At 53.9% G+C, this 26,825-nt stretch overlaps 1 protein-coding gene across 1 annotated transcript; it reads left to right on the top strand.

Annotated features, from left to right (window-relative positions):
• The first annotated feature begins 15,178 nt into the window (after nt 1-15,178).
• On the top strand, nt 15,179-25,956 carry TBATA (thymus, brain and testes associated). Its single transcript, XM_047073701.1, has 10 exons — nt 15,179-15,225; nt 16,588-16,823; nt 17,770-17,925; nt 18,786-18,862; nt 20,013-20,018; nt 20,314-20,490; nt 22,395-22,476; nt 23,189-23,333; nt 24,808-24,860; nt 25,871-25,956. The coding sequence occupies exons 1-10, from the start codon at nt 15,179-15,181 to the stop codon at nt 25,954-25,956; spliced, it is 1,065 nt and encodes a 354-aa protein (XP_046929657.1).
• The last annotated feature ends 869 nt before the right edge of the window (nt 25,957-26,825 follow it).

Here is a 26,825-nt window from a genome sequence, read left to right as displayed (position 1 = left end):
GGGCTCAAGAAGGGACACGGGCAGTTTTGCTTCCCCTCTGCCCCCATCAGACACTCCCACAGTAGGGGCTTCGCTAGGAGAGGCTTCGCTGGCTGGTGGGAGACAGAGGTGGGGTGACTTCCACACCCAGAGTGTGGTTTCCCAAGGAGCACCACTGGCATCACCCGGAAGCTTGCTAGAAATGCTGGATCTTGGAACCCCACTCCAGAAGACTGAATCCGAGGGTACATTTAAACAAGACCCCCTGGTGATCGACATACACCATAAAGTTTGAGAAGTACTTCCCAGGATGCCCTGCTTGCAGAGGAAGCATGGTGTTTTTATTAAGACCGTATGTTTGGGACGGTTTAAGGGGGGTGGTGAATATTTAGAGGGGTGAGGAGGAGAACTAATGCTCCCCACGTTGGCCTTTGGTGGCGTCATGGTGCCTTCCAGGATAACAAACACTTGGGAGGGACTGGGAATACCTAGGGGGAGCCAGGTGAGGGACTGAAATTCATGCTGATGACAGAGGGCTTGGGGTGCCAGGGGGCAGAGTGAGAAGGAATATGGTCTGGGATTTTTTTTTTTCCCTACACGGCTTCTTTCAAAACAATTCTTGCCAGCAAATCTGGTTCTCTTAAAATGACAGCTATCCATGGCCAAGTTAGTGACAGCCTTCCCCCCATCCATGAGGACACATGCCCCACTCTAAAACGCAGGCACATGCTACCCATGACTCCATTCCTGTCCCTGACACCTCCCCTCCCAACTGGGGACCTTCTGTGGAAGCTCACCTCAAGACAGGGGTGTGGGCAGATGTCCTCGTAGCTTCTGAGCCCCTCCTGGAAAGGAAGGGCCCACGGGAAAGCCCCCCGCAGGACCTCTGTTCATGGAGTCTAAAGTGCCCTCCCCAAGGAGAGGTGGGAAACTAGGCAACAGCAGCAGATTGGGGTGACACAACGGAACCAGCCAACACAAACAGAAGTGGCCTTGAGAAGAAGGGAGAGCTAAGGACCAGCCAGACATGGGAGCACCTGAGGCCGGGAGCACTCTGTGCCCAGAGGTTGCCACTCTGGGACAGGCTGCAAGGTGCAGTGGGCCACCGAGGTACATGTCCCAGGTGCCAAAAGTCGGAGCGGCCGAGCCCTGAGAAACAAGAGTCATTTCCCAAGGAAGCCCGCTTTTCCTGAGGAAGCCACCCATTGCCGTCTAGGCTGCGTGATCACTCCTAGCAAAGCATCAAAACCAGAGCGGCTGCTTATCAGAAAGCAAACAAATACGAACTTCCTGGGGCAGAAGGAAACCAGCTGGGGCTGTGCTGACAAAATGGCTTTGAAGGCAGGCAGAGCGGCTTCCACCCAGAGATTACTGCTTGGCCTCAGACAACTCAGTCTGCTGGGCTGAGCCTGGGCTTCCTCGGCTGTCAAACAAGGGTTAATAGCATCTACCCCAGGGCTGTGGTGGTACCTCGGGAGGGGAACATGTGTACCCAACACAGGCCCAGACCCACAAGAGGGACCCAAGAACATCAGTTTAATCTGAACCACGCATGTCTAGGGTGAGCTCAGTTGAGATCCAAATCTGGGCTCTGTGACTGGCTAAACCAAGCCCAGCCCCCTCACCGTGTTGCTCTTGGCCTCGCTTCCTTCCCCACCGGGACCCCATCTTCATGGTTGGTCAGTCTTTCTAAAGTTCCCCTTGCCCCATAAGGGCACCCTAGGCCTTATCAAGGCTTGTCCAAGAGCCTCAGATCTATTTGTTGCTACAGGTTTTGTTCTTGGTAGACCAGTACGTCTCAAATCAACCAGACCTCACACTCTCTGGTTATGGGGGTTACAAAATACATTTGTTACAATCAGGGGGTGTACCGACCTACGCATATAATTGTCTCGCAAAGCAGTACAGTGACCTAATTTTAAAAGTGAAAGCCAGGGGCGCCTGGGTGGCGCAGTCGGTTAAGCGTCCGACTTCAGCTCAGGTCACGATCTCGCGGTCCGTGAGTTCGAGCCCCGTGTCGGGCTCTGGGCTGATGGCTCAGAGCCTGGAGCCTGTTTCCGATTCTGTGTCTCCCTCTCTCTCTGCCCCTCCCCCATTCATGCTCTGTCTCTCTCTGTCCCAAAAATAAATAAATGTTGAAAAAAAAAATTAAAAAAAAAAAAGTGAAAGCCAGGGGCGCCTGGGTGGCTCAGTCGGTTGAGCGGCCGACTTCGGCTCAGGTCATGATCCCATGGTCCGTGGGTTCGAGCCCCGCGTCGGGCTCTGTGCTGAAAGCTCGGAGCCTGGAGCCTGTTTCAGATTCTGTGTCTCCCTCTCTCTGACCCTCCCCCGTTCATGCTCTGTCTCTCTCTGTCTCAAAAATAAATAAATGTTAAAAAAAAATTTTTTTTTTTTAAAAAGTGAAAGCCAGGATCATGAAATCATACATGAAGTTGGCAGATATGTGGACTTACAATGGATAAGCAGGTTTTTAAGAGAAAAGAGTAATTGTTTGAATATTGCCGCGTTTCCTTTGTTGACATTTGAAAAAAAAAAAAGGGCTAAATCAGGATCCTTATAGAACTACCTACAATCATTGTGACCTGGAAAGCTACAAATGCACACCGGTATGGAGGTGTTGTCTCAGGGACTCAAACACTATGTTAGTAGCCCTGCCATGGGTGATGTGATTTTCCAAAATGGTGGATTAGGAGTTGTAAAGTTTCAGGCAAGGTAGGACAACTCACATGCAACTTTCCACATGGTGGCTGCACTTCAGGAAGCATGTATAATAAAATCATGGGGTTTTTTGGGGGGGGAGGGGGAGAGAGCATGTGAGAGAGAGAGAGAGAGAGAGAGAGAGAGCGCATGCATGAGCAAGGGAGGGGCAGAGAAAGAGGAAGAGAGAGAATCCCAAGCAGGCTCCATGCTGTCAGAGTAGAACCCAACATGGGGCTCGATCTCACAAACCGTGAAATCATGACCTGAGGCGAAATCAAGAGTCGGACACTCAACTGAATGAGCCACCCAGGTGCCCCTAATAAAACCATGTTTTCAAAGAAATCTACTCCTCGCATGAAAGTGACATTGGGTTTTTGGCTCATGTGACCATGACCTGATTTTTTACCTACATGAACATTCTGGCAAAATGTCAAAACGATGTGCAGGACCCAGGGGCAATTCTTCACTGTGAGGGGCTGCCCTTGCAATGTCTGTATGGCAAGATCGCTATCCTTATCATGTGACAAGCAAAATTTTTAAATTTGTAGGATGCCCCCTTGGAAGCTGAGCCGACCCACTGAGACCTGCTACCGTGGACTGAGGCCAGGAATGCACTTGAGCACAAGCCTCATTTTATTATCTGAGGCTGAGTATCTGTCAAGCTAAAAGGGACTTGAGCACCAACTAGGCCCAGCCTCCCCAGGTAGCATTGCATGTCAGAATCTCCAAGAACCTTTTCGAAATCCACATGTCAGGGCTTTCCTGCAGACCCAGTGAATGGGGAGTGGGGCCCAGACGTCTGTATTTTGAACACTCCCAGGTGAGAGGTGCCACGTTCTACCCATTCTCATCAGCTTCTATGCCTTGGTCCCACAGCTAGTGGAGACTGAACCTAGAATTCCTGGCATTTCAGCTCCAGGAGCCCAGGCTCTGGAAATGTAATGAAATGTATGGGTTCTTGTGCCAGCTTTGGGACTCGGGCGCTATGTGGCCTTGGATGAACCGTTTACCCTCTCTGGGTCTCAATGTTCTCACCTCAAAATTGGGTACAGAGGGGAAGCTACAGTCCAACTCTGGCAGTCTAGAATTCTCTACGCCTCACTTTGGTTCTACTTCCCAGAAGCCTCTGCGTGGAAACACCACCTCTCTGTCCCCAGGTTCCCGGCAAGGGCCCTCCATCATGCAGTTACTTGGTTGGGGTGGATGTCTGTCCCAGTCCTGAGCTCAGGGTGAGCAGTGTGGCCAGAATGCCCAAGGAGGCCAGGCCCCCTCCCCCTCTCCCAGCAGTGTTGACACAGATAGGGTGCAATGAAGAGGTCCAGGTAATACAAGTCCGGTGTAAACAGAGGACTAAGGGGGTAATTATGAGCGTTGGCCCGTGGTTACTCCTTTCCTGGCCCTGCAGAACCAGCTCCCAGGCTGACTCACTCAGAGGAGCTCTGGATTTACACTGAGCTCAGGGTCAGCGGAGGAGGGGAGAACGTCCATCCCCACCAGCAAATAAAAACCTTGGGGGTTAGAAACAGAGTTAAAGTAATTTTCTCTAGTAGGTTTAAAAAAAAAAAACTTTATATTTATATTTGAGAGAGAGAGAGAGAGCACAAACAGGGACGGAGCAGAGAGGGAGGGAGACAGAGAATCCAAAGCAGGCTCCAGGTTCCAAGCTGTTGGCACAAAGTCCTACATGGGGCTCAAACTCACAAACCAAGAAATCCTGACCTGAGCCGAAGTCGGATGCTTACCGACTGAGCCACCCGAGCGCCCCTCTCTAGCAGGCTTTTAAAAACTAAGGGCAGTCATTCTCCATGCCCAGGGGGGTTGACCCGGCTGAGGGATCAAGGAGAGCTTGAGCTGAGTGCACAGGATGAACGGGAGTTAACCAGACAGAGAGGAAGAGACAGAGTGTTCTGGCCGAGGACACTGTATGTGCCAAGGCCCAGTGGCAGGGACAAAAAGGCCGGTGTGGCCAGAGAGACAAGAGAAAGAGGGAGGAGAGGGAGAGGCCGGGGTGCAGGTCAGTAGGGACAGTTGTGTAGGGCAAGTGCACAGCCGCACCTTCAGGGACCCAAGCAGGTGAAGTGACTGCCTCTGGCTCATTCATTCACTCATTCATTCACTCAAATGCTAGGTGACAGTATCCTGGGCAGGGGATGTTTCACTGAATGGAACAAAGATCTCTTTCCTAGCATGACTCAGAGTCTAGTGGAAGGAGTCAGACAAATAAATGTAATAAGTAAACTACAACAGTTCGGTAGAAAGTGCCCAGGATGGAGCAAAGAAAATAAATAAATAAAATAAAAGCTGAGTGTGGGAAACCGAAACTGTGGGGCATGAGGCAGGGTGTCATGGGCACCGCAGTTGTAAGCAGAATGGGAGAATAGGCCCAACGTTTCCATTTTTCAACGTAAGTTATAAATCCAGACTTTTTTGGTAAAATCTCTCAACGTTAAAATCGTGATGTCCTGGGAGCCTGCTAGAGTCAGCAGTTACTTTCTTCTCTTTGCTAGGACTCCTGTAGTGCCTTTAGCACCCGGAGAGACAGAGCCCAGTTACAGGGCCAGTCACTGCCCCAAAGAAGCCACATTCAGAGACTACCAGTGACGCCTTCAGCCTTGTGTGGAGAGCTCTTCCTGTTTTCTCAGGTGCCCAAGCGATTTCGAAGTCCCTGTCCCTTGGGGCAGACACGGAGGAGCTGGCCACAACCCGCTGCTCGCCCAAGTTCTGCCGGGAAGACTGTTGCTCCGGAGAAGCCGCCCTCCCTAGAGCAGAAAGGACGCGCGGTGCTGACACCCAAGCACACTCCTGACCCCTCTGGGCACTGGGGAGACAGACGCAACATACAGATCACTCTTTATTCTCCGTTAGCAACAGGAAACAGCATGAATTCCGGACAAAAGGGGCTCAAAAACGCTGAGGGACCATGTCGTTTTTTCTTGTTGCAATTTCCATAATTCATCTTGTGACCATGATGTAACTTGCTGAATCACCCCGGTTTGTTAATTCCCGCTTTCCTCCCCCTGAGAGAGAGAGAGAGAGAGAGACAGAATCTGTAGTTGTATGGTGGTTGTCAAGAGATCTAAAAGGCCTTTATAAAGGGGAATGTGACCTAGGAACTCCCAGAACATTGGGCAACTTATCCAAACGTCTTGAAGTTTTGTCTTTTAATTGAAATATACCCCGTGGACACACAAGTCCACAAATCAAAGTCAAGCTTCATGAATCTTCAGGGAGTCAACAGCCGTATTCAGCACCTCTACTAAGGAAAAGGGCGTTGCCAATTCGATTGTTTTTTATTTTTATTTAATTAATTAATTATTTATTTAATGTTTCTTTCTTTCTTTTTTTTTTATGGGCAGATATACAATATTTATTGGTGGTAATATTCCAAGTTCAAAATATGGTAATTATATCCATATTAACCTACAAATTTAATGCAATTCTAAAAAAAAATTCCAGCATGTAATGTTGATTTATTTCTGAGACAGAGAGAGACAGAGCATGAACGGGGGAGGGGCAGAGAGAGAGGGAGACACAGAATCCGAAACAGGCTCAGGCTCTGAGCTGTCAGCACAGAGCCCGACATGGGGCTCGAACCCACAGACCACGAGTCCACGACCTGAGCCGAAGTCAGCCGCTCAACCGACTGAGCCACCCAGGCGCCCCTCGATTGTTTTTTAAATGAAAGCAACTGAGGCTGGGGGTGAATGTTCAGCTTCCTGTCTGAGGCCACAGGGCCCCGTAGGATGAAGCATTTTTATCTTTATCCAAATATCAGCAAGCAGACATTGAAGTCATTTTAATCAGGGGGCTGGTTGTATCACATTTGGGTCTTAAATCAGTCCCTCTGCACTCTGTGGAGAATGGCTAGCTGCAGGTACAAACGGACAGACTAGTTCCAAGGCTTCTGCATTCATCTAGGCAAGGAGTAGAGCTGGTCGGTTCCAGGGGAGGACAAGGGTTGCTGGGGCCATAGCCCAGGCTATGCGGAAAGCACTTACCTGGTAAGTCTTCCATAATAGCAGCCCATCGCAATAATCATCTATCAGTAAATGTACTGATCTATCTGTGAGGTTAGATTGTACCTGGAGAAGATGACCTTCTCTTCTAGAGAAGATGGGTGCTTGGACTGATGAGATCGTACTGGAGTAGGGTGGGCCCCTAAGCCAGTGTGACAGAGGTCTTTCGAAAGGGGGAGATTTGGACACAGACACGCACATAGGAAGAATGCCATGAAGAAGATGGAGACAGAGGTCGAGATGATGCTTTTCCAACCCAAAGAACACCAAAGATTGCCAGCAAACCACTAGCCGAGGGGAGAGGCATGGGCCAGATTCTTCCTCCCAGCACTCAGAAGGAACCAGTGCTGCTGACAGCTTGATCTCAGATTTCTAAGTCTCCAGAACTACGAGACAGGGTCTGTCATTCAAGCCACCCAGTTTCTGGTCCCGTGGTGCAGCAGCCCTAGCAAATTAATACACTGAGATTCCCAAACTCAACTCAAACTTCGGTGGGTTGACACGGGCAGCATGGGAAGGGCAGGGTGACCTATCCATTCCTAGTAACCTCATGTCCCCTCTGAGCCAAGTGTCAGAACAATGGTCGGAGACGGGGAGCCCCCAGTAGCCCTCGGGTCCACTGCTGGCTGGTGGGCAAAAGCAGCCTGAAGCTAATCCTTGAGGCGACTGCTACATTTAGCCTTGGGGACATACACCAACACCTGCCACTTCCGAATGTTCCAGGAGGTGCTGCAAAGGAAACCGCTCGTTCAGACATAGTTCAGATGCCCACTCTGACTGTCCACTCCTCGTGTATCTCAAGAATTGCAAAAATTTAAACTATGTCCATTGGCTGCCCTTCAAACATCTAAGTCAAGGCTCCCTGGGTATTGCATCATGGTAGACCCAATTAAGCTCATTTCATTCGAATATTCTTACAAGTGTCTCCAGTACACAAATCATTCCAGTCCTTTGAAGCGAGTTGTTTATCGCTAATAAGCCTACCCTCCACCGGAGTTCGCCCCCTCCAGGGAAGCCTTACAAAGTTTCTAGCTGGGAACAGAAAGCCCTGAGGGGATTTCCCAGTGTTGTCTCAGGACACAACCTTACAACCATAAAAAACAAGTCCAAACCAAGGTCTCCCGGCAGAGAATCAGTTACAGTATGGGCGCCAACAAGGGTCCGCGAAGGCTGCCAGGGCCATAGCCCAGGCTGCGTGGAAAGCACCTGCCCGGGAAGTCTTCCGTAAATGGCAGCCCATCGTAATAATCATCTGTCAATAGATGCACTGATCTGCGAGTTAGCTTACCTCTGGAGAAGATGACTTCAAAGGGAAGACACCATACAAAGTTCAGTCGACGGAATGCTTTTCTTGAACTTGGCCCACAAGGCCCCTTATGATCAGTCTCTGCCTCTCTTCACCGTCATCTCCCTCACTTCTACCCCACACTGAGACTTTATTTCCCAGACATCGAGTGCCCACATAGCTTATCATCCAACCCGGGACACTTTTGAGGCCGAGGACACATGAAGTTTTCTGGGACAACAGGTGGAAACTGAACTGTTTGGCCCAATCTGGGTCTTCTGGTCTCATCAGCTGTGTGGAACTACTTAGAGTTCCTGCGACATGCCTCCGGCTCTCGTATCCCCAGACTTTTGCACACGCTCTCCTCTTCTCGGAACATCTCTCCTCCCTGCTCTACTGTCTATAACCCATCCCTCCGTGGAGGCTTCCCCAAGACCACTAGGTGGGCTTGGGCTCTCCTTCCCTGTGTCTCCACTGTCCCCAGCACTTACCACATTCTATCTCCACTTCCCTGACTCCCCACAAGACCTGTAGCCTCCATTTTTTTTTTAAAGTTTATTTATTTTGAGAGAGAGACAGAGAGCGTGTGCAAGTGGCACATGCATGAGCATGAGCAGGGAGAGGGCAGAGAGAGGGGGTGAGAGAGAATCTCAAGCAGGCTCTGTGCTGTCAGTGCGGGGCCAGATGCGGGGCTCGAACTCATGAACCGTGAGATCATGACCTGAGCTGAAATCGAGAGACGGACGCTTAATCGACTGAGCCACCCAGGTGCCCCCAAGACACCTCTTGAAGACATCTTTGTACGCTCTAGTCCATTCCATGCTGTAGGTACTCAATAGGTATCTAGTCAATGATTTTATAATTAGCCTGGACAAGAGGTAGATGTGTCCACTAGCTTCGTTTGTCTGGAGGGTTGTGATCACAAGGAAGACCTACGTTTGCTTTATGAGACCCTAAGGGAAGAACAAGAATACCAACTGGAAGCCTCATGGAAATATATTTCAGCTCAGTATTAAGAAGAGCTTTGCTGGGGCGCCTGGGTGGCTCAGTCGGTTGAGCGTCCGACTTCAGCTCAGGTCACGATCTCACAGTCCGTGGGTTCGAGCCCCGCATCGGGCTCTGGGCTGATGGCTCAGAGCCTGGAGCCTGCTTCCGATTCTGTGTCTCCGTCTCTCTCTGCCCCTCCCCCGCTCATGCTCTGTCTCTCTCTGTCTCAAAAATAAATAAACGTTAAAAAAAAAAAAAAAGAAGAGCTTTGCCGCCCAACAGGACTACACAAAATAAACAGGGAGCCTCGAGCAGTAGAGAGCTTTCTGTCACCAGAGCTGTTTTATTGACAAATTGTGGCACACGCTTGGTAGGAATCTTGAGGCAAGGATTCGGGCATGTAGTGGGTGAATGGCCTAAATAACTACGTTATGCTCCATGATTCATCCATTCATGTATTCAACTAGTATTTACTGACCAGGGATTGCACCAGGAACTCAATGAATCCACACAGAACAAACACACCCATGTAACCACCGTGCAGAGTGGCGGCCTATGCGAGCCGATGAACAAGGCAGATTTGGCCTCCGACCCGGCGGCGAAGAAATAGACGTAATTGAATGAACTATTGGGTGTCAAAAGGGGGTGTGAGGGGACAACTTGGGGTGGGAGTCAGAGAGACACTTAGCTTGCAAAAGGATGAATATAGGAAGCTTGTGTGGTCCCATGACCTTAGATGTCTCTAGAGGGCTCAGGCTTCTTTCCTCTTCTGTGATGCCTGCTCTTCCAGTTGGGTGACCTTCCTGAGCGCTGGCTTAGGCCAGTCTATACCTGTCAGCTCCGGAGCTGTGAGTCCTGCTCAGCTGACAGGTAACCAGGTAACTTTGATCATCCCAGGGGAACCATGTGTGGTCTTTAGTTACACCCCTTCTCTCCTCCCCTCTTCTCTAAAAGACCACCAGAAGGCTAGTCACACGGACTTGGAGACAACAGAGGCACAGGCAATGCCATGGCAGGTGTACCCCAAGAGCCTGGCCGACTCTCCGTTTTCAGGGCAGCCATCAAAGCACCCAGTGGGACTGGCCACAATCCAGAGCTCCACATACAAAACAGAAAAGACACAGCAGGTGAGCCAAGAGGCATGTGACCCCGGGACTTTCTCCCGCACTGATGGGGGACAGCACTAGGGTAACACAGCAGCTATTCATGAAATGTTCACATGATTTGGGTAAACAATCATCTAAAAAAAAATACCATGCCCCAAGTCTTCACTATGGGCCAGGCGCTGTGCTGAGTGATTATAGGTGCGTTATCTTATTTAGGGACTGAACGGCCCCATAAGGGGCAGAATTATTATGTTTACATTACAGAAGAGGAACCTGAGGTCTAGAGGTTGTCAAAACTTATCTGAGATCACATAGCCAGGAGATGGCAGGCCCAAGGGTCTCTGGAGCCTGTGTTTGTGGCCTCTGTTCTGTGGACCTTACGTGGCGATAAATGAAAGCCCAACAAGGCAGAAAGGGTCAAAATGAGCTCTCCTGTTTGAACTCCAGAAGTCAGTGAGTAAGCCCTCAGCAGAACGGGGATCCAAAACTGAGTTCAAGGCCTGGGCAACGTCAAAAGAAAAATAATGAACCAGAAAAAAAATGTTTTCTTACTTATGTTACAAAGGGATAACTTCTAATATATAAATGCATGTATTCATACAAGGACTAACAAAGAGAAGAAGTGGATAAAAGATATGAACAGAAATCACACAAAAGAAGTATCCAAATAGCATTTAGGCATAGGAAAAGATGCTCAATCTGACTAGAGAAAATGCAAATTAAAGCCGAACTAAGGCAGCATTCATCTCCTGCAAACTTGAAAAATGTGTGGGATGCAGCTATTGTGGCCTTAAATGTAGCATGGATTTGAAAAGAAGGAAACCGAAGGTCAATGACGTAAGTATCCCTATCAAGAAATTATAAAAGGAACACAAGGCCCAAAGAAAGGAACACAAGGCCCAAAGAAACTCCCTAAAAAATGGAGTTTTTTAAGGAAAAAAAAACTCACAAAAATAATAACCCTTGGCCGGATGAATCAAGGAAAAACAAAAGAGAAAGAAAGAGAGAATGAACAAATCCGGTCCAATATCAGGAATGAAAAAGCAGGCCTCACCATACCTCCTGGAGACAATGCAAAGGTACGGCCTATGCTCCAAACTTGAAAATTTCTGGAGAAATTCCTCACAAAACACAATGGAAGCCAACACCAAAATGACAGAGATGTTAGAATGATCCGATGAAGATTTTATAGCAGCCATGATAAAAAATATTGTTTCAGTGAGCACTTAGAAACACATTTGCAATAAAGGCGGGTGGGGATAGGAAGCTGTAGCAAAGAAATAGAAGCTATAAAGAACAAAGTGGCAATTTCAGAAATCGTATAAACATTTGTAGCACCTGTCACTAAGGACTTCTCTGATCATTAATGTCCTCATCGACGGGGCTAACTGAGATAACCCATCTGAAAGGATGAGCACAGGGCCTGGCACATAGCAAGTGCTCTATAAAAGTTTATATTGCTCCTCTTATAACTGAGGCATCCAGGCAGGAGGGCTAAACTTCAAAGCATTTCCAGGCAGACAGACCTTCCTGTGTTGGATGCTCTAAAAAGACGCGACTAGAAGCAAGTTTGGTAACAACCTTACCCAACAGTGTATTCCCTGAGGTATTCCCTCCACAGCAGGCAGCTGCAATCTCCCTGCAGGCCTGGTGTTTGGTCCTGAAGAATACAATGGAAGGAGTGGAAGGGGGAGGGGGGCTTTAGATCCCCCAAGTGAGCTGGAAGCAGCAGGGAGGGGCTGGGCAGGAGGGAAGAAAGCTTTGTCTTTTTTTCAAACACAGTATTGTTTATCGCAATAGTAGCCAGGATTCCCAGGACGGTGGAAGAGGGGGGTTGCAGAATGGTTTCAAAGGGGTCCCCTCATTCCTGCAGAGACAGGCCCCGGAAAAGCCATACTTATAAGGAGACCATCGTGACCTGTATGGATGGAGAAGCACTGGGGGCAAGGAACAGATCAGGGACTACCCCACAAGTGGTCAGCACCCTCAGCTGGGAGGGGCAGAACTTTTGAAAGAGTCGGGTCTGTCTCTAGCTTTCCTCCTTCCTGTTTTTCCTTGGAAGAAGAAGACACAGCATCAGGTACTTTCCCTTAGTTTACCTGTTTGCCCCTGCCACAGTGTCTGATCTCCTCACACCCGTAGGGACTGAGGGATAGCCTCGTCTCATTTTACGGACGCCCAAGTTGAGCCTCAGAGCAATCAAGTGAATTACCCAAGGTAGTCCTCAGACTAAGGACCCATCCCACCTGTATACGATCCCTAGGGGCGCCCAGGTGGCTCAGTCAGTTAAGCATCTGCCTCTGGCTCAGGTCACGATCTCACAGTTCGTGAGTTCGGGCCCCACATCGGGCTCTCTGCTGTCTGTGCGGAGCCCGCGTCAGATCCTCTGACCCCCTCTCTCTGCCCCTGCCCCACTCACACACGCGTGTTTTTTGTCTCCCTCAAAAAAAAATTCCTATCTCCATCAAGACATAATGAGTATTATTTCTACCATTTTAGAGCACCTCTTGTGTGCCAGGCATAAGCCTCGATGCATTGCTTCCCTAATCGCGGGAACAGGGGAGGCCACCCCGCCTTACAGGCAAGGAGGTAGGAGTTCTTACTTAGTGCCTAACACTGTCGGAAACACTTCAGTATGCATTGAGTCACTCAGTCTTCCCGACAATCCCATGAGAGTGAGTGGAAGTAGCATCTCCATTTCAGAGATATGGGAAATCGCGGGTCAGAGACATCAGGTAATCTGTCTGAGGCCACACAGCTGAGAAAGAGCACAACCGGTATTCGAACCGAGCCTTCTCACCACCGTTCTGTGTCCCCGGCAGCACAGGCGACTTACCTAAGGTGGGACATCTGACAGAATCAGTCAAAACCCCAGCCCAACTGAAGACCAGTCTTTCCACCCAGCTATCCTGCCTAGAGCGGGGCTGGAGGGATGCTCTGGGTCACTTGGGCAGCCTCCTTCCCTCCGGCTAAGAGACAGCTGGTTGCCAGTCAATCCCCAGAAACGGCCCGGCACGTGTGGAGGCAGAGCCCGCTATGGTGGCATCAGACCGGGTCGGGCTGGCAGAGCAGGGCCCCAGCTCCATCAACCTTCTCTGCTGCTTGCTGGCTGAAAGCAACCCCAGACTCTCATCGTCTCCCTGGGCCCCCACTGAAAACACAGTGCCAGGAGGAAAGGGAACTTGGAGGGGTAAGAGGAGCTGGGGTGGTGAGGAGAGGGGCGCTGGGGAGCTTGGTTCTGGAGTTGTGGGGAAGGGGTAACCTAGCAACCACTGGCTCACGTAGTCACAAAGCCCGACAGGCTTGCCCGCAGAATCAGCCGAGCTTCCCTGTTGATGTGCCCTCTTGCTCCTTTCTGCTCGGGCACCAGGGACTTCTCACCCACATGCTGTAGCAGGCACTTACCTCGGTGAGTCCACGGATCTCTCCAGGGGAGGAAGTGGACACCAGAGCCAGACAGGGGCCCAGGGGGAGCTGAGACAGGAAAGGGATGTTCGGTCTCAGGCTTGGTGTGAGCATTCAGACCCCTTGGACTCAGCTGGTTGGGGCCCCAGGCAGAGAGGGAAGCGAGGGCAGAGGCAGACCCAGTGGGGCCCGTCCCATCCCGCTCTGGAAAAGCAGGCCTGGCCTGCTCGAGTCCCTGGTGACCTTTCCACAGCAGCTGTGGGTTGTGACCCGTCAGTGGCTTATAAAATCAATTTAATGGGTCACAGCTAACATTTACAAAATAAAAACAAAAAGTGAGATGAAAATATCACTGTGCATCAGATGTAGCAAGGATAAGTGTTGCTTCGGGATGTTCCTGCTTCAGTTTCACATACACAAAAGCGTGTGCACACGCACATGTGAATCAGGTCACAATGTAACAATGAGTTTCTTACTACGAGGCAGTCAAGAGCGTTCGAAAGTCTCCGTTCTAACAAGTACTTTCTCCTGTAGGCAGATGGGTTTGGGGCTTCCAAATGGCCTGTTCTCAAGCCTGCAGCATGTAAGTGCTCTAGATCGCAGAACCATCATCGAGAACATCCACAGCTTCCCTCGAAGGAAGTTCTGCCAACTGTTTTTCTCTTTAAAGGCGTCAAGTCAGGATGTTTGGGTCCTTGCTCTGGGACCTCAAGTCTCTCCTTCCCCAGTCTCAGGCAGTGCTGCCCGCCCCCCCCCAGTTCCACCCTAGCCTGATAACCGTTTGGCCCTGGGGATTTCTGGGGTCCCTTGCAGATCTTGTGACCAAGAGTTAATTTTCAGAATGCACTGACTTCCTGTCCCAGCCCCCTTCCTAGCACCCGCAATCCCTGCACTTTGGGGACAGATAAATAGATACATCTATGTAAATGTAAATGTAAGTGTATATGCATAGCTGTATAGCTATATTCGGATCTATAGATTTTTAGACTGATCACAATTCCTCAACAACTATGATCCTTCATCCACTCCACTGATTTAGTTTATTTCATATTATAATGGGCACCAGCAAATGCGCCTCTCAAACCAAGAACGAGAATATCATCATCAACACACCTTATGTACTCCCTCCCCATTTCAACACCCCCCCCCAACTTCCCTTGGAAATAGCCACTAGCTGAATCACCGCAGTTAGCATTTTCTTGCCTTTTTCCCCTCATTTGATCACATTTGTGAGACTTTTGCTTGCCTTTATACTTTATTTTTAAAAAGGATCTCGGGCCGTAAGGTTTTCTGGGACTTGCTTGCCTTGACTTTGCAATTGTATTTGTGAGATTCACCCATGTCATTCCGTGTGGCTGTGGTTCGTTTTCACTGCAAGGTGATGTTCAGCTGACCACACGGAGCACAGCTCCATTCTTCCGCCATGGGATGTTTGGTGTTTGCCAATTTGAACAATGTTAGTCTGAACAGTCTCACAAATGGCCCCGGTTGCCCTTCTCTTGGCTGCATGTCTAGGAAGGGAATTGCTGAGCAGTACAGCATACGCAAGTATTCGGTTTTATGAGATGCTGTCCATTCCTCTCCCCCAAGGGTCTGCGCCGGTTTACAACTCCAGGAACCGCCAGTCTGTGAGAGTTCCTGTTATCCAATTTCAACGCTAGGGTTAAGTGCACCGGCCTTTATCCATTAGAAAGTCTACAATGGCTACAGAGGCGAAGACCCCGTTGGCTGAATATCCACTGATGAGGTAGGACCCCAAGCGCCTGCCCTGCTGACCAAAGGCTTGGGGGGGGGGTGGGGCAGGGGGGGAAGACGTGGCCTGGGGAACTCACCTGACCCAGGGGCCAAGAGACACAGTCCTTCCCTCACCCTCTGCTGCCATCCGCCAGGCCCCCCCCACCGTGGGTTCTCAGGCCTAAGTTAGCACAGGTCCCAGACTGGGTCCCTCCCTGGGGAGGGAAAGGACACGGTGGCAGGGGGTAGAGGCACCAAGTGCAAGAATTCCTGGGGTTTTTAAGGGGTGACTCCCTCTGTCAGTTGGGGTAGGAGAGACCAAGTAACTGCACCTTTCAGAGAAGGTTTGCTTTATTTCTTTAAGTCCCAGATCCCTTAGAGGCCGATGGAGGACGGCACCGAAAACTCAGGGGCCTGGTCAGCGAAATCCTCAGAGGGTCCCGGGGCAGAGCGTCTTGCTTAGCATATCCAGAGTCCGTCTCTTCTCCAGAGGGACTCCCTTCAGCCAGGGCCACCGGGAGAAGGGAATGCAGACAGCGAGAAGGCAGGTGGTCTCACCAGGCCCCAGGCGGAGAGCAACCCCCCTTTGGATCCTTGCTGGACTGACCTCGAGCTCCTCCTCCGGAGGCAGGGCCCAGCATCGTCAGGAGAGGGAAGGGGTGCAGGGTGGAGGACAGACAACCTGAGAAGCTTGTCTCCAGCGAAGCCAAGCAAGAGCTTGACGCTTCCCCGAAGCGTTGCAACTCTGATAGCTGCCCCGTCAGCTCGGCATCTCCTGGGAGCGGCCCCCACCGCAAAGGACTTGCTGACATGGTCTGGCCTTGTTGTTCCAGCTTTGGCCCTTGGACGCTGAGTCTGGGCCAAGTCTGCCCGGAGGGTACAGGGACGGGGTGGGGGTGGGGTGGGGGGGCGGGGGGGGTGTTGCCTATAGCTGGCTTCTCCTGGGCTGCCAGTAGTTGGCTTGGGGAGAGGCTCTTTGTCTGCCCCCTGCCCCTGGAGGGGTATATGATGCACCTTTGCTCCAACCCACGTATTTGGACGAGTAGGTGGGTCTATGTCCTTTTTCCGGCTTTAGAGATGGTTTCCGGGAGAAAACGGAGATCTTGGGAGATTCATCTGAGTTTTCTCAAGTAGATCCTAGCTCCCTGTGAAAGCACCTTAGGAAGACAGAAGGCTCCCTGGGACTGGATTGCGCCAGTTGGGAAAGGACCCCGGGGGAGGCCTGGCTTTGGGTGCCATGGGGGTGGAAGTGAAATCCTGGAAAGTGACTTCAGCGTGTCTCGGGACTAGACTCCATATAAGCACTGAGCTCAGAGCTTGGGTGGGCACTGCAGCCAGCAGGCTCCATTAGCTTCTCCTTGACCTTCTCCTTCAGTCCAAGGGCTCAGCTGAAGCCTGAAAAGAAGTTAGGGCACAGCCCAAGGAGCCACGGGCATGGCAGACCACGGAAAGAACTGATGATCCCAGGGATCGTGGATTTCCAGCTGATCCAAGCGGCGCTGAGGACCCCCAAGCCCCAAAGCCCCGGGGCCTACCGCTTTGGCCGCCTCAGCCACCACTCCTTCTTCTCCCGGCACCACCCCCACCCACAACACGTGACCCACATCCAAGGTAGGCCTGGGGGAGGTCAGGGCCTGGCTGAAGGTGGTGGGCCAGTCTTGAGAACTGGAAAGGGGAGGACACAGCCCCTGTTTCGGAGCTGAGGCCCAGAGAGGATGGAGATTTGGGTCACAGAGCTGCCTGGCCACTGGCAAGCACTTGGTCAAGGGAAGACTGGACTTGTGGGGCAGACTTCAAGGGCAGACTGTGTAGCCCTACAGGATTTCCCTCATTGCCGATTCTGCCATTTTAAAAATCAGAGAAACGGATGAATGTTCGGCCCCGGAACTGTACTCTGTTCTCTAACGCAGGCCAATTCATCCACTTAGCCATCCATTCATCAGGTATCTTATTCAGTGGGAACTCTGGGTCAGGCACTTTTTTTAGGCCCCGGGGATACAGCAGGATGAGACAGTCCCTGCCATCATGGAGCTGACTCTGACGGGGAAGGATAGGAAATAGATAGGTGTCAGAGTGTGGTAAGTGCCAAGGCTCTAGAGGGGAGGAGACCTGATTAACAGCACAGGATTTGAGCAAAGAACTAAAGCAGAGAGGGCGTGAACCATGTGGATATTGGGGGAAGAACGTCCCAGCTGGGAACAGCAAGTTCAAAGGCCCTGAGGCAGGTATCCTGGTTCTGCTGGAAGAACAGCAAGGAAGCCAGTGCAGCTGGAACAGAGTAAGGAGGCGTAGAAGGGAGATAAACCAGAAAGGAGGTGGGGGGGGTCCAGATTGTGTGGGCCTTAGAGGTCACCCCAGTTACCATTAAACCATCTCACTGAGTCAGTGGGAGCCACTGGAAGGTTGAAGACAAAGAAGTGACAGGAGTGACTCTCTTGGCCTGCCTGATGGTGGTGTAGACCAAGGAGGTAGCAGCGGAAGAGTTAGTGGCCCTGCTCTAGAGATAATCAGAGGTAAGGCCCAGGCCCTCCTTCCCACAGCCTCTAACCCTTCACAGATTTCACCGGGAAGCCCGTCTGTGTCGTCAGAGACAAGTTCTCTCTGGCCCCCTTGCCTCAAGCCACACTCTTATCCCGCTGTCTGATGGCGATGCCCACCATCCCTGTCCCCATCGGAGACCCGCAGTCCAATCGGGACCCCTGGCTTCCTTATGGTGGGTACTTCGGCAGGTGCCTGGGAAGGAAAGGACCAGTGCTCTTAGGTCAGTGGGGTTCCGTGGGGCACCCTAGAGTTTTCCACATTTCCTCAGACAGCAGAATCTGCGTTTTTCCCCGCTGCCCAGGTCCTCAGAAATGTGGCCCCTACTCAGATTTGAGGTGTTTGAGGCGTTATCACAGAGGACGGGCAGATAGTCACGTGATTGACAACTACAGGCAGGAATGATATTGGAAATATTGAGCAGCTTGTATGTTCAGGCACCAGTCAGTGAGAGCCATCCAGCCAGAGACGGGGCTGGAGCAAAAGCTTTCCGGAGGCCCCTGCCCTGCCCTGCCCAGTCTGACCCTTCTGGAAGGGCCAAGGGAAAGCCCGCCGGCGGGGGTGGGGGTGGGGAGAGCCCCCAAGGAGGAGGAACCAGGACAGCCCTGCAGCGCAGAGAGGCTTGGGAGGCTTCGCCAGGAACAGTCCAGTATCTGAGTGACTGGCACAGCATAGCAACTGAGCCAACCTCGGTGCCAGCCTCCGGCTCCTAAAAGAGGCAAAGCTAGATTAAACCACAGGCAGCTCGGCCCCTGTAGCCAAGCATCTCCAGCACCTCCCCGGGGAAGCCACAGGCTGGGATATGAACTTCAGCCCCCTCCAGTAGCGACCGCACTCACCTACCAATAGGGGCATTGCCGCTCCTTCCCTCAAGGGCACCGCCTCCCCCTCTCCCTGTAGGACACAGGGCAGAAGGCTGGGGAGGTGAGCAGGCTCTTCCCACCCCCCACAGCCCTCCCAGTGCCGGGTGCCGCAGGGAGGGCAAAGAGGAGGACCCCGGGTATCAGCTGGCAACGTCTTGTCCCCTCGTCCCAGAGGCCTGGAAGAAGGAACTGAAGAACCTGGCTTCTCGGGTGGCTGTCTTCACCGAGAACGAGCTGAAGAGCAAAGAGGTGGGTGCGGAACACAGGAGCTGTCTGGGAAGGGGTGCGACGGGGCCGTCCCTTGGAATCCCTCCCGAGTGGATTCCACCTAATGGGGTGCAGAGACAGCGCTCACGAGGGGCGCTCTGTTGGCACGGGAGGAGGGGCTGCGCGGCACCAGCAGAAGGGGGAGGGTCCATCGTGGCTAGGTGGAGAAGTCCAAGAAGCGTTCATAACAGAGGTGGGATGTTTAGAACCCGACCGGGGAGGCATTCCTCGTGGGGGCAGGCGGCTCAAACGCTCAGAAGCTGGGAAATGCGGGACATCTTTAGAGACCGGGGCTGAGGTCCAGGGAATTGAAGTGGGCAGCCATCGGGGGGAGGGTGGGAAGGGGCCGACTTTGAATGTGGGCCAGAAGAGGCGTTTGTTCTTAGTTTCTCAACTTAGTGGAGTGTCAGATCTCCTAAGGAGCGGAGGACCACCGAAGGATTTCAAACAGGATGGGGTGGCCTCACGGGTGCTATTTGCTGGTAAGCCAGTAAAGGCAATTGGGAGGCAGCTTGAAGGTAGTTGGAATTGGACTTAGGACAGGCCTGGCCCTTGGGGACAGAGTCTGGTCCTGCCCTTGTCTTTTTTTTTTTTTTAATGTTTATTTATTTTGAGAGAGAGAGAGCACAACAGCGGGGAAGGGGCAGAGAGAGAGGGAGGAAGAGAATCCCAAGTAGGCTCCATACCACCAGCGCAGAGCCCAACATGGGGCACAGTCTCACGAACCATGAGATCATGACCTGAGCTGAAAGCAACCGACTGAGTCACCCAGGCACCCCCTGCCCTTGTCTTGGGCAGCAGAGTTCTCATCCCTGCTTTGCAGCTAACTCACTGCAATGCTCACTGCAACTCAGCTAAACTGTCTGGGTCTCACTTTTCCTACCTTTAAAATGGGAAGAAAGATACTACCAGTCTCAACTGGGGTTGCAGGGGTAGGAGGTCCCAGGCCTTGTACCCACAGGCCTGGCTCAGAAGGGTTTTCCCAGGGCAAAGAAAGGATGCCAAGCTCTGGGGGAAAGACCTGGGGGCAGCTGAGCTAGGAATTAAGGTAGGTGACGGGGGCCTTGGCCCAGGACACTGCTTTCAAATCTCTGATGGGCTTGGGGGGGTTGGGCAGGGAGGGTCTACCCAGGAGGAAGTATGAGGACTTTAGAGGACCACCAGGGGCTCCAGCATTCAAGAAGTTCCAGGAGGAAGAACTTTGGCTTTAACTGATGGGCTCCCGGCTGGGGAGAGGGGTCCAGAATAGGGTGGGGCTGGCCTGGTCATCCTCCCAGGTCCCTGCAACGCTGTGACGCTGGGATTCCAGGAGGTGATGGTGCCCTGGAGGTGTGACTGGGCCTCCTTCTCTTCTGCTCTGGCTTCTTCCTTGAGCCTCTCTCTCCCTCTCTCTGTCTCTCACTGCCTGGAGTCTCTAGCTACTTTGCTCCCAGCAGAAGGAGGAGCCTCCGCGGGAGCAGGGAGCAAAATACTCAGCTGAGACCGGCAGGCTCATCCCCACTGGCACCAGAGCCATTGGCCACCGTCACTCCCGCCAGGACCCACGGATTTATCCCTCTGGTAAAGATGGAAGAGTCCAGACCTTCAAGCTGCCGGATCAGGAGCTGCTGGTGAGGCCCTGGGAAGGCTGGGGGCCACAGGCCCAACCGAGGCCTCGTCTTGAGGGCTGAGAACGTGGTGGTTGCTGCTCCCAGGCTCACAGTAATCCCAACAAGGTGCTTACAAACTGCTTTCGAGTGCGGCCTCTCCCAGGGACGCTTGTACCCGAGGCTGTGAGACCTGGGAGTCAGGAGCCTGGATCCAATCCCCTGCCGCCTCCAGGTTTCTGTGTGAGCCTTCCCCACCCCCCCTCTTTGAAGGCCTTTCCCCTCGGGGCTTTAGTGCCAGGATCTACCCAAGCTGGGAGCAGGAACATGTCTCGAGGGGCTGCTCCAGCCGTGGCACTGGATGAGTTCAGGGAGGGAGTGACACGCGTGGAGAGCAGGGTCCTGCCGGCCGTGTCCCCAGCCCACGCCCTGGCGTGCTGCAGCCTGCAGGCTGCAAGGCCAGTCCCAGCCCGGTCCCCGCACACTCTGGGGGGTTTGGTCTGTACCACATGAAGCAGAAACCCACCTCCTCCGCGTGCAAGTTTCCCATCGAGGCCTAGCATGAGTCCGTGACTGATTCCGCTGGGCTGAGGCGACTTGAGGGTCCCCTGTGACAACGCACACGTATTCTCCAGGAAAGGTTAGACACTGAGCCAGCATCTCGACACCCTCCCCGTGATCAGCACTTCCGAGCACGCGGTCCCTTTGGAGACTTACAACAGTCCCGTGAAGTGGATAGAGCAGACAGGGCCCAGGATCCCCGTTCCACGGATAGGGAGGCTAAGGCCCTGCCAGGTGACATTCTGTGGCCCAGGTCCCCAGAGAGGGAGCAGCATAGCTGGGACTAGAGCAGTACTTTCTCCACCATAGGGCGGCCTCATCTTGCCTGGAATTAGGTTCTCAGGTCCTGTGGGGAGGGGGCACAGGGCAGGTAAGTTGGATGCGGAGAACGGAGAAGGGCCCAGGGGCACACCCAGGGTGGGGGTCACAACAGCAGGCGGGTATCTGGGGATAAGGGGGCACCCTAGCAGGCATAGGCCTGGGAAGAGCCTTGGCCTAGTTCCCACTCTGCCAAGAATGAGGCCGACCTGCTGGGGACTGACGGGGCCCCTTCAGGTCATGGGAAGACTGACCGCCAAGCACTAAGGGGACCCCACTTTCCCAGGACTGCAGGGGCTCCGCCTCCCACCGCAGGCCCCAACTCCGGCCGACCATAGGCACAGCCGCCCCCTTAGCCCATCTGACACAGAGCTGGATCTTCCCCCGATGACCCGTGCCTGGAGAACACGGGGGAAAGAGGGCCCCGAAGTGGCAAAGGTGTCAGAGGCTGAGGAACCGGCTGACAGCGAAGTGTGCACGCTGCTCGGCGGGACGGAGCCCCACGCTGGGCGATCTGCGGCATCAGCCAGCCCTGGCCCTCAGCCCGCCCATTGGGATCACCCCACCTCTTTGCTGGCATCTCCAGACCCTGGGAACTCCAGGGCGGGGAGGCCTGTGTGGTCCCTGAAACCCCCACACCAAGGATTCGGTGCGTCTCCGAGGAGCTGACTGGCCAGCTCTGCCTTTGCCTCCCCAGTGAGGGACTTTGGGGGTAAAATCAGCCCACGCAGGCTTCACAAATGAGGGGCCCACGTACCTGATTCAGAGGCTGCGTTCTGCCACACTCTCCCTGCTAGGTGTCCTTTCAAGGCCTCAGATTCCTCATCTGGCCAGTGAGGAGGTTAGGAATCTCCCTCCAGGACTGGCGGGAGAGAAAGCACTCCATAAAGTGTGAAGTCACAAGGAAGGGGACCATTGGGGGGGCAGGGTCCATCGCGGGGACCATTTTAGCCAAGCATGTGGCTGTGGGAGCGGGAGGGGGGTCTGTGCTGCTGGCTGGCACGTGCCATCCAGGCACCCTGACCCAAGGCCTGTTCTCCTGCCCACAGATCCTGGAGCTCCTCTGCCAAATCCTGCAGACAGACTCCTTGAGCGCTATCCAGTTCTGGCTACTATACGCTCCCCCGAAGGGTGAGGACGCAGCCCGTGCCCACGCCTTTCTCGAAGTGGAGGGCCTTGTGCTCTGCTTCTGCAGGACTTGGGTGTCATTCGGCTCCCGCCCAGGGCCTTCCGCCGGGCCCCCTCTCCTTTTCTGGAGCCCCAAACTAACCTTTCCCAGCTGCACCACGCCCCTGCACCCTCCTCCTCCGTCCTCAGCGGGCCTGCTTCTCGGAGGCGCCTCTGCGCTGACCACTGGCCATGGCACCTGGGAGGGAGGGGTCCAAAGGTGTACTCAGCAGACACACCCCCTCACCCACCGCCGTGGGGCACACGACGCACACACAGACGCAACACGTGCACATAAGCACACAGGCGCATGCGCTCGCACACTGGGACAGCGCCTGAAGGTGTATCCGAGCAAGGGTCGAGCAGAGAGAGAGCGGAGGCGGGGCGGGGGAGGGGCAGAAGGCAGGGGAGGAGGCAGGACCGGTGGGCTGGTGGGCGGGCCAGAGGGGGCCGAGAACAAGGTGTACACAAATGAGAGAGTAGTGACAGAAAAGGGCGGGGGGGGGGGGGCGCGTGCCCACAGGGGCCACGACAGAAGAGCGAGCTGGAGGCAGAAAGCTGCCTGGACCAGGCTGAGCAGGAGAGCTGGAGGCCCCTCTTCCAGCCCGTCCCTTGTGGGGACAAGGACAGGGTGGGTGTAGCCACTGAGGACTGCGCCCCCTGGCTGTGCTTGCAGAGAAAGATTTGGCCCTGGGGCTCCTGCAGACAGCGGTGGCGCAGCTCCTTCCTCAGCCCCTAGACTCCATCCCAGTAGAAAAACTTCTGGATCAGCTCCAGGAAGGCCAAGAGCCATCTCAAGAGAGGAAACAGCCACCCTGCAGGTGAGCTTTGCACCCCTCCCCGCAGTTCCCAGAACCGTTCCCTCGCATTCAGCCTCCTGTCCTCCCAGGTGAGGCCAAGGGTGGTCCAGAAAAGGCATCCTGGCGCTGGCCACCGCCTGGGCTGCGGGAGCCGATGCTGGGGGAGCGGGAGCGGGCCCGGGCCCTTCCCCAGGGACCCTCCAGTCCAGCCGGTGCTGCATGAAGGCCCCTCTGCCAGACCGGACCTTGGCGGCTGGCTGTGGGGGATGCCCAAGGGGTGACCTGTGTCAGCTATAAACAAGACAGGGCCGGAGAAGCCGCATCTACCCCTCCAGACGCTCTTGGTCTTTGAGAAGACAAGTAGAGGAGGAAAGTTAACACAGGCAAGCAGAAATACCTTAATGCCGGGGTTAAGCGCCTTGGATGGCTGGAGGAGAGGGGGAAAGGGAAGCCCTCACGAAGCAGGTGAGGAGGGCCTGGGTGTCAGCAACGAACTAGCAATAGCGGGTGCCCACCGTGCCTGCCTGGCACGTCCAGACAGACAGTTTACACGTTTGTGGTCCATACAACCGCCTGCATTTTACAGATGAGACACCTAAGGCTCGGGAACAGTTGATTCGGCCTTGTGCTGGTCTAGCTTCTGAGCCCAGCGGCGCGCAGATTTGCCGGAGACCTTGTAAAAAATGAGAATACCTAGGGATTCCAACACAGCAGGTTGGGGACAAACCAGGGGATGCGTGATTTTGACAATCTCCGGAGCTTTTCTGATAGAGCTTGGGGAACACTACTGGGGTAGGGAGGATTTGCAGGAGCAGATGAGAGCATGGGGGCAGTCAGGAAGGGAAGGCAGGAATGTGCTCGCTCCAGGGGACACGTGTGGGGTGGCTGCAGCATGGGCAGGGGGGAAGGAGGCAGGTGTTCGTGCTCATTAACCAGAAGGCCTGGGTTCTTGCTCTGGCCCGGAACGGGGTGCTCTTTTCCACTTTGAGAGACCAGGGGAGGCACAGAAGGAAGGCAGGCTTCACTATGACCTGGGGCAAGCCACCGCCCATCTGGTGGCCTCCGTTTCACGTCTCAAAACCCCTCTCCCAGACCCCTAGGGAAGAAAATTACACTGGGCGCGTAAAAAGGTTTGCTTTGGTGCAAAGCTGAAGTCCTCTATCAGGGCAGCAGAAATTCTGTTTTCTCCACTCACGGGGGAAGGCTTCCTCTCTGCGAGGAAGCAGGGACCAAGCGAGGGCTGGGGTGGGCTGGTGCGGGGGCCTCCCTTACCGCTCCTGGGGCAGAAGGGCCTTGGCTCCTTGGGGCCACAGCAGGCAATGGAGTCACAGTTGTCTGTCGGGGTCCCGCTTGGGTGGTGCCAGCCAGGGACAGATACTTTGGGGCTTTCCAGGAGGGGGGGCTCTTGCGTCTCCCTGGAGCACTTCCCTGCCTCCACTCTGCAGCAGAGGGCTCAGGCCTCCCCTTCCCAGATTTGTCTTTGTGTCGGTTATAGCCAATCCTTGAAGAAGACGAAGACACCGCCTCTACCCAAAGGCGACAAACCGGGTAAGATTCCACGCAGTGGATCATCCTGGGGGCTCCTCGAGGCCCACCCTGGCTGTACTCCTCGGGTGGGGGGGGGTCAAGGACCCCAGAGATGAGTCCCTGTCCTAGGGAAGCTGCCCATTCCATCCATTCATCTATTCACTCATTCATTTGAGAGAGGCTTGCTTAGCGGCTGTGAGCGGGGCTCTGGGGAAGATTCCAGACAAGTTCCTGCTGCTATAGAGCTTCTAGCCCCGTGAGGAGGAGTGCAGACAACAAATAAAAACACCTGAGGGGAAGGTGCCAGAGGAAAATAAAGCAGGGTAAAATGAGGGACAGTAAGAAGGACTGGCAGGGTTGGGGGAGGGCTCCTTGGGCTGAACGACAGGCAGGATCCAACCCTGTCCAGGTCTGGGGAGAGCCCAGAAGTAGGGCCCTCACCTGCCCGGTGTGTGCATGAGAGCACGAGCAGGCATAAGCAGGCCAGGGTGGCCGGGGCCTTGTGGGGCAGGACAGTAGTAAGAAGGGAAATGGGCCAGGTGGGCAGGGCCGGCCCATGGTCTCATGCAGAGGGCATAGGCGTGCGCTGGAGGGTTAGATGCAGGGCATGGGGGACCCCTCTGTCTGCTGAGTAGAAAATGGACTGTTGGGGGCAGGCGGGGATGAGGGGAGACCGGGGAGGAGGCTGCTACATGGTTCTGGTGCCTTAGGCCAGGGCAGGGGGAGAGAAGAGGACAGATACCCAGCATGTACACGGTTCTCCCTCACTAGACTGTAAGGGGCCCCAAGGGCCCGACTGAGTGTTTGGCACAGAGTAGGCACTCCTTGGGTATTTGTTCCCTGGGTGTAGACAGAAGAGGCAGTGGTGAAGCTCAGGGAGGGGAGTCGGCCCCTCCCGAGTCACCAGCGGAGCCCAGAGCAGAAGCGGGGCTTGACCCACATCTTGGTCCACCTGGGTCTCCCGAGCAGCTCCCAAGTTGGGGCCTGTCCCTTCCCTGTCCTCTCCTGACCAATGTCTTCCCTGCTCCCAGAGTATGTCGGGAAAGCCCAAGTCCTCCGAATGCATTCAAGCCAGAACGCAGCAGAGAAACCGTCAAAGCCAGAGGCAGAATGCTGAGGAGTCCGAGCCACTTTCCCCGCCCTGCTCAAGAGCAGCCCCCAGGTTCAAGGTTGTTCCCAGCCCTACGGCCTCAACAGCAACCCCGACTTTCCTATCACAGGGAGCCTATTAAAAACCTGCCTTCCCTTTAAGAGGACAATTCCATGCCTACTCTCGGTAGTAGGTCTGTGCCCCACTCCCTTGAAGAACGCCCAAGTGGAATCACTCACGCGGGGCTCAGCTGGTTCTGTGTTCCTGAGAGCTGAAAGGCAGCCTGAGAACGAGGCTCTGTCCTTCCCGAGCCAACACACACAGGACTCTGGGTCGGTCAGAGCGGAGGTCAAGAACCCACAGCCCTCCATAAAGTAATACCAATACCTCCATCAGTATCAACTGTTGAGTTCTACCAGGCTCTGTGGGGGCGGGCTCTAGACAATAGATCGTGGTGAGCACTGTGTGAGCCGTTCTACATAGTTCACATGAGGTGCCATATTTGCTTCTCCCAGGAGCTCTCCTAATATCATCGCTCCCATTTGCTAGATGAATAAATCGGGGCTCAAACCATCTGTCCAAATCCACACTGTAAGTGGCGGATCCAGGACCCAAATCCAGCACGTCTGGCTCGGGAACCCCCGCTCTTCCCCGCTGTGCTCTACTGCCTTGCGGACAGCAACCCTCACCAAAGGTTGTGGCTGCAATGCAAAAAGCGTGAGCGTTAACAAAAACGGTGGTCGGCAAGATCAAGGAGGGGACGTGGCGGAAACGTGACCCTGCTGGGGTTTCGCTCCCCTTTACGATCTAGACAAGATGGCCTTTGACCCTCTGGGGAGTCCAGCGTGAGCCTTGGGATTTCTGCAGATTCCCTGGAAAGCCGGGGCGCGGAGATA

Source organism: Lynx rufus, unplaced genomic scaffold (assembly GCF_022079265.1).
Source record: "Lynx rufus isolate CCGP_SWC_20201006 ecotype Redwood Valley unplaced genomic scaffold, mLynRuf1.p SCAF_11, whole genome shotgun sequence".
NCBI classification, from domain to species: domain Eukaryota; kingdom Metazoa; phylum Chordata; class Mammalia; order Carnivora; family Felidae; genus Lynx; species Lynx rufus.
Note: the sequence above shows the minus strand (reverse complement) of the source record. Positions and strands in the feature narration are given on the sequence as shown.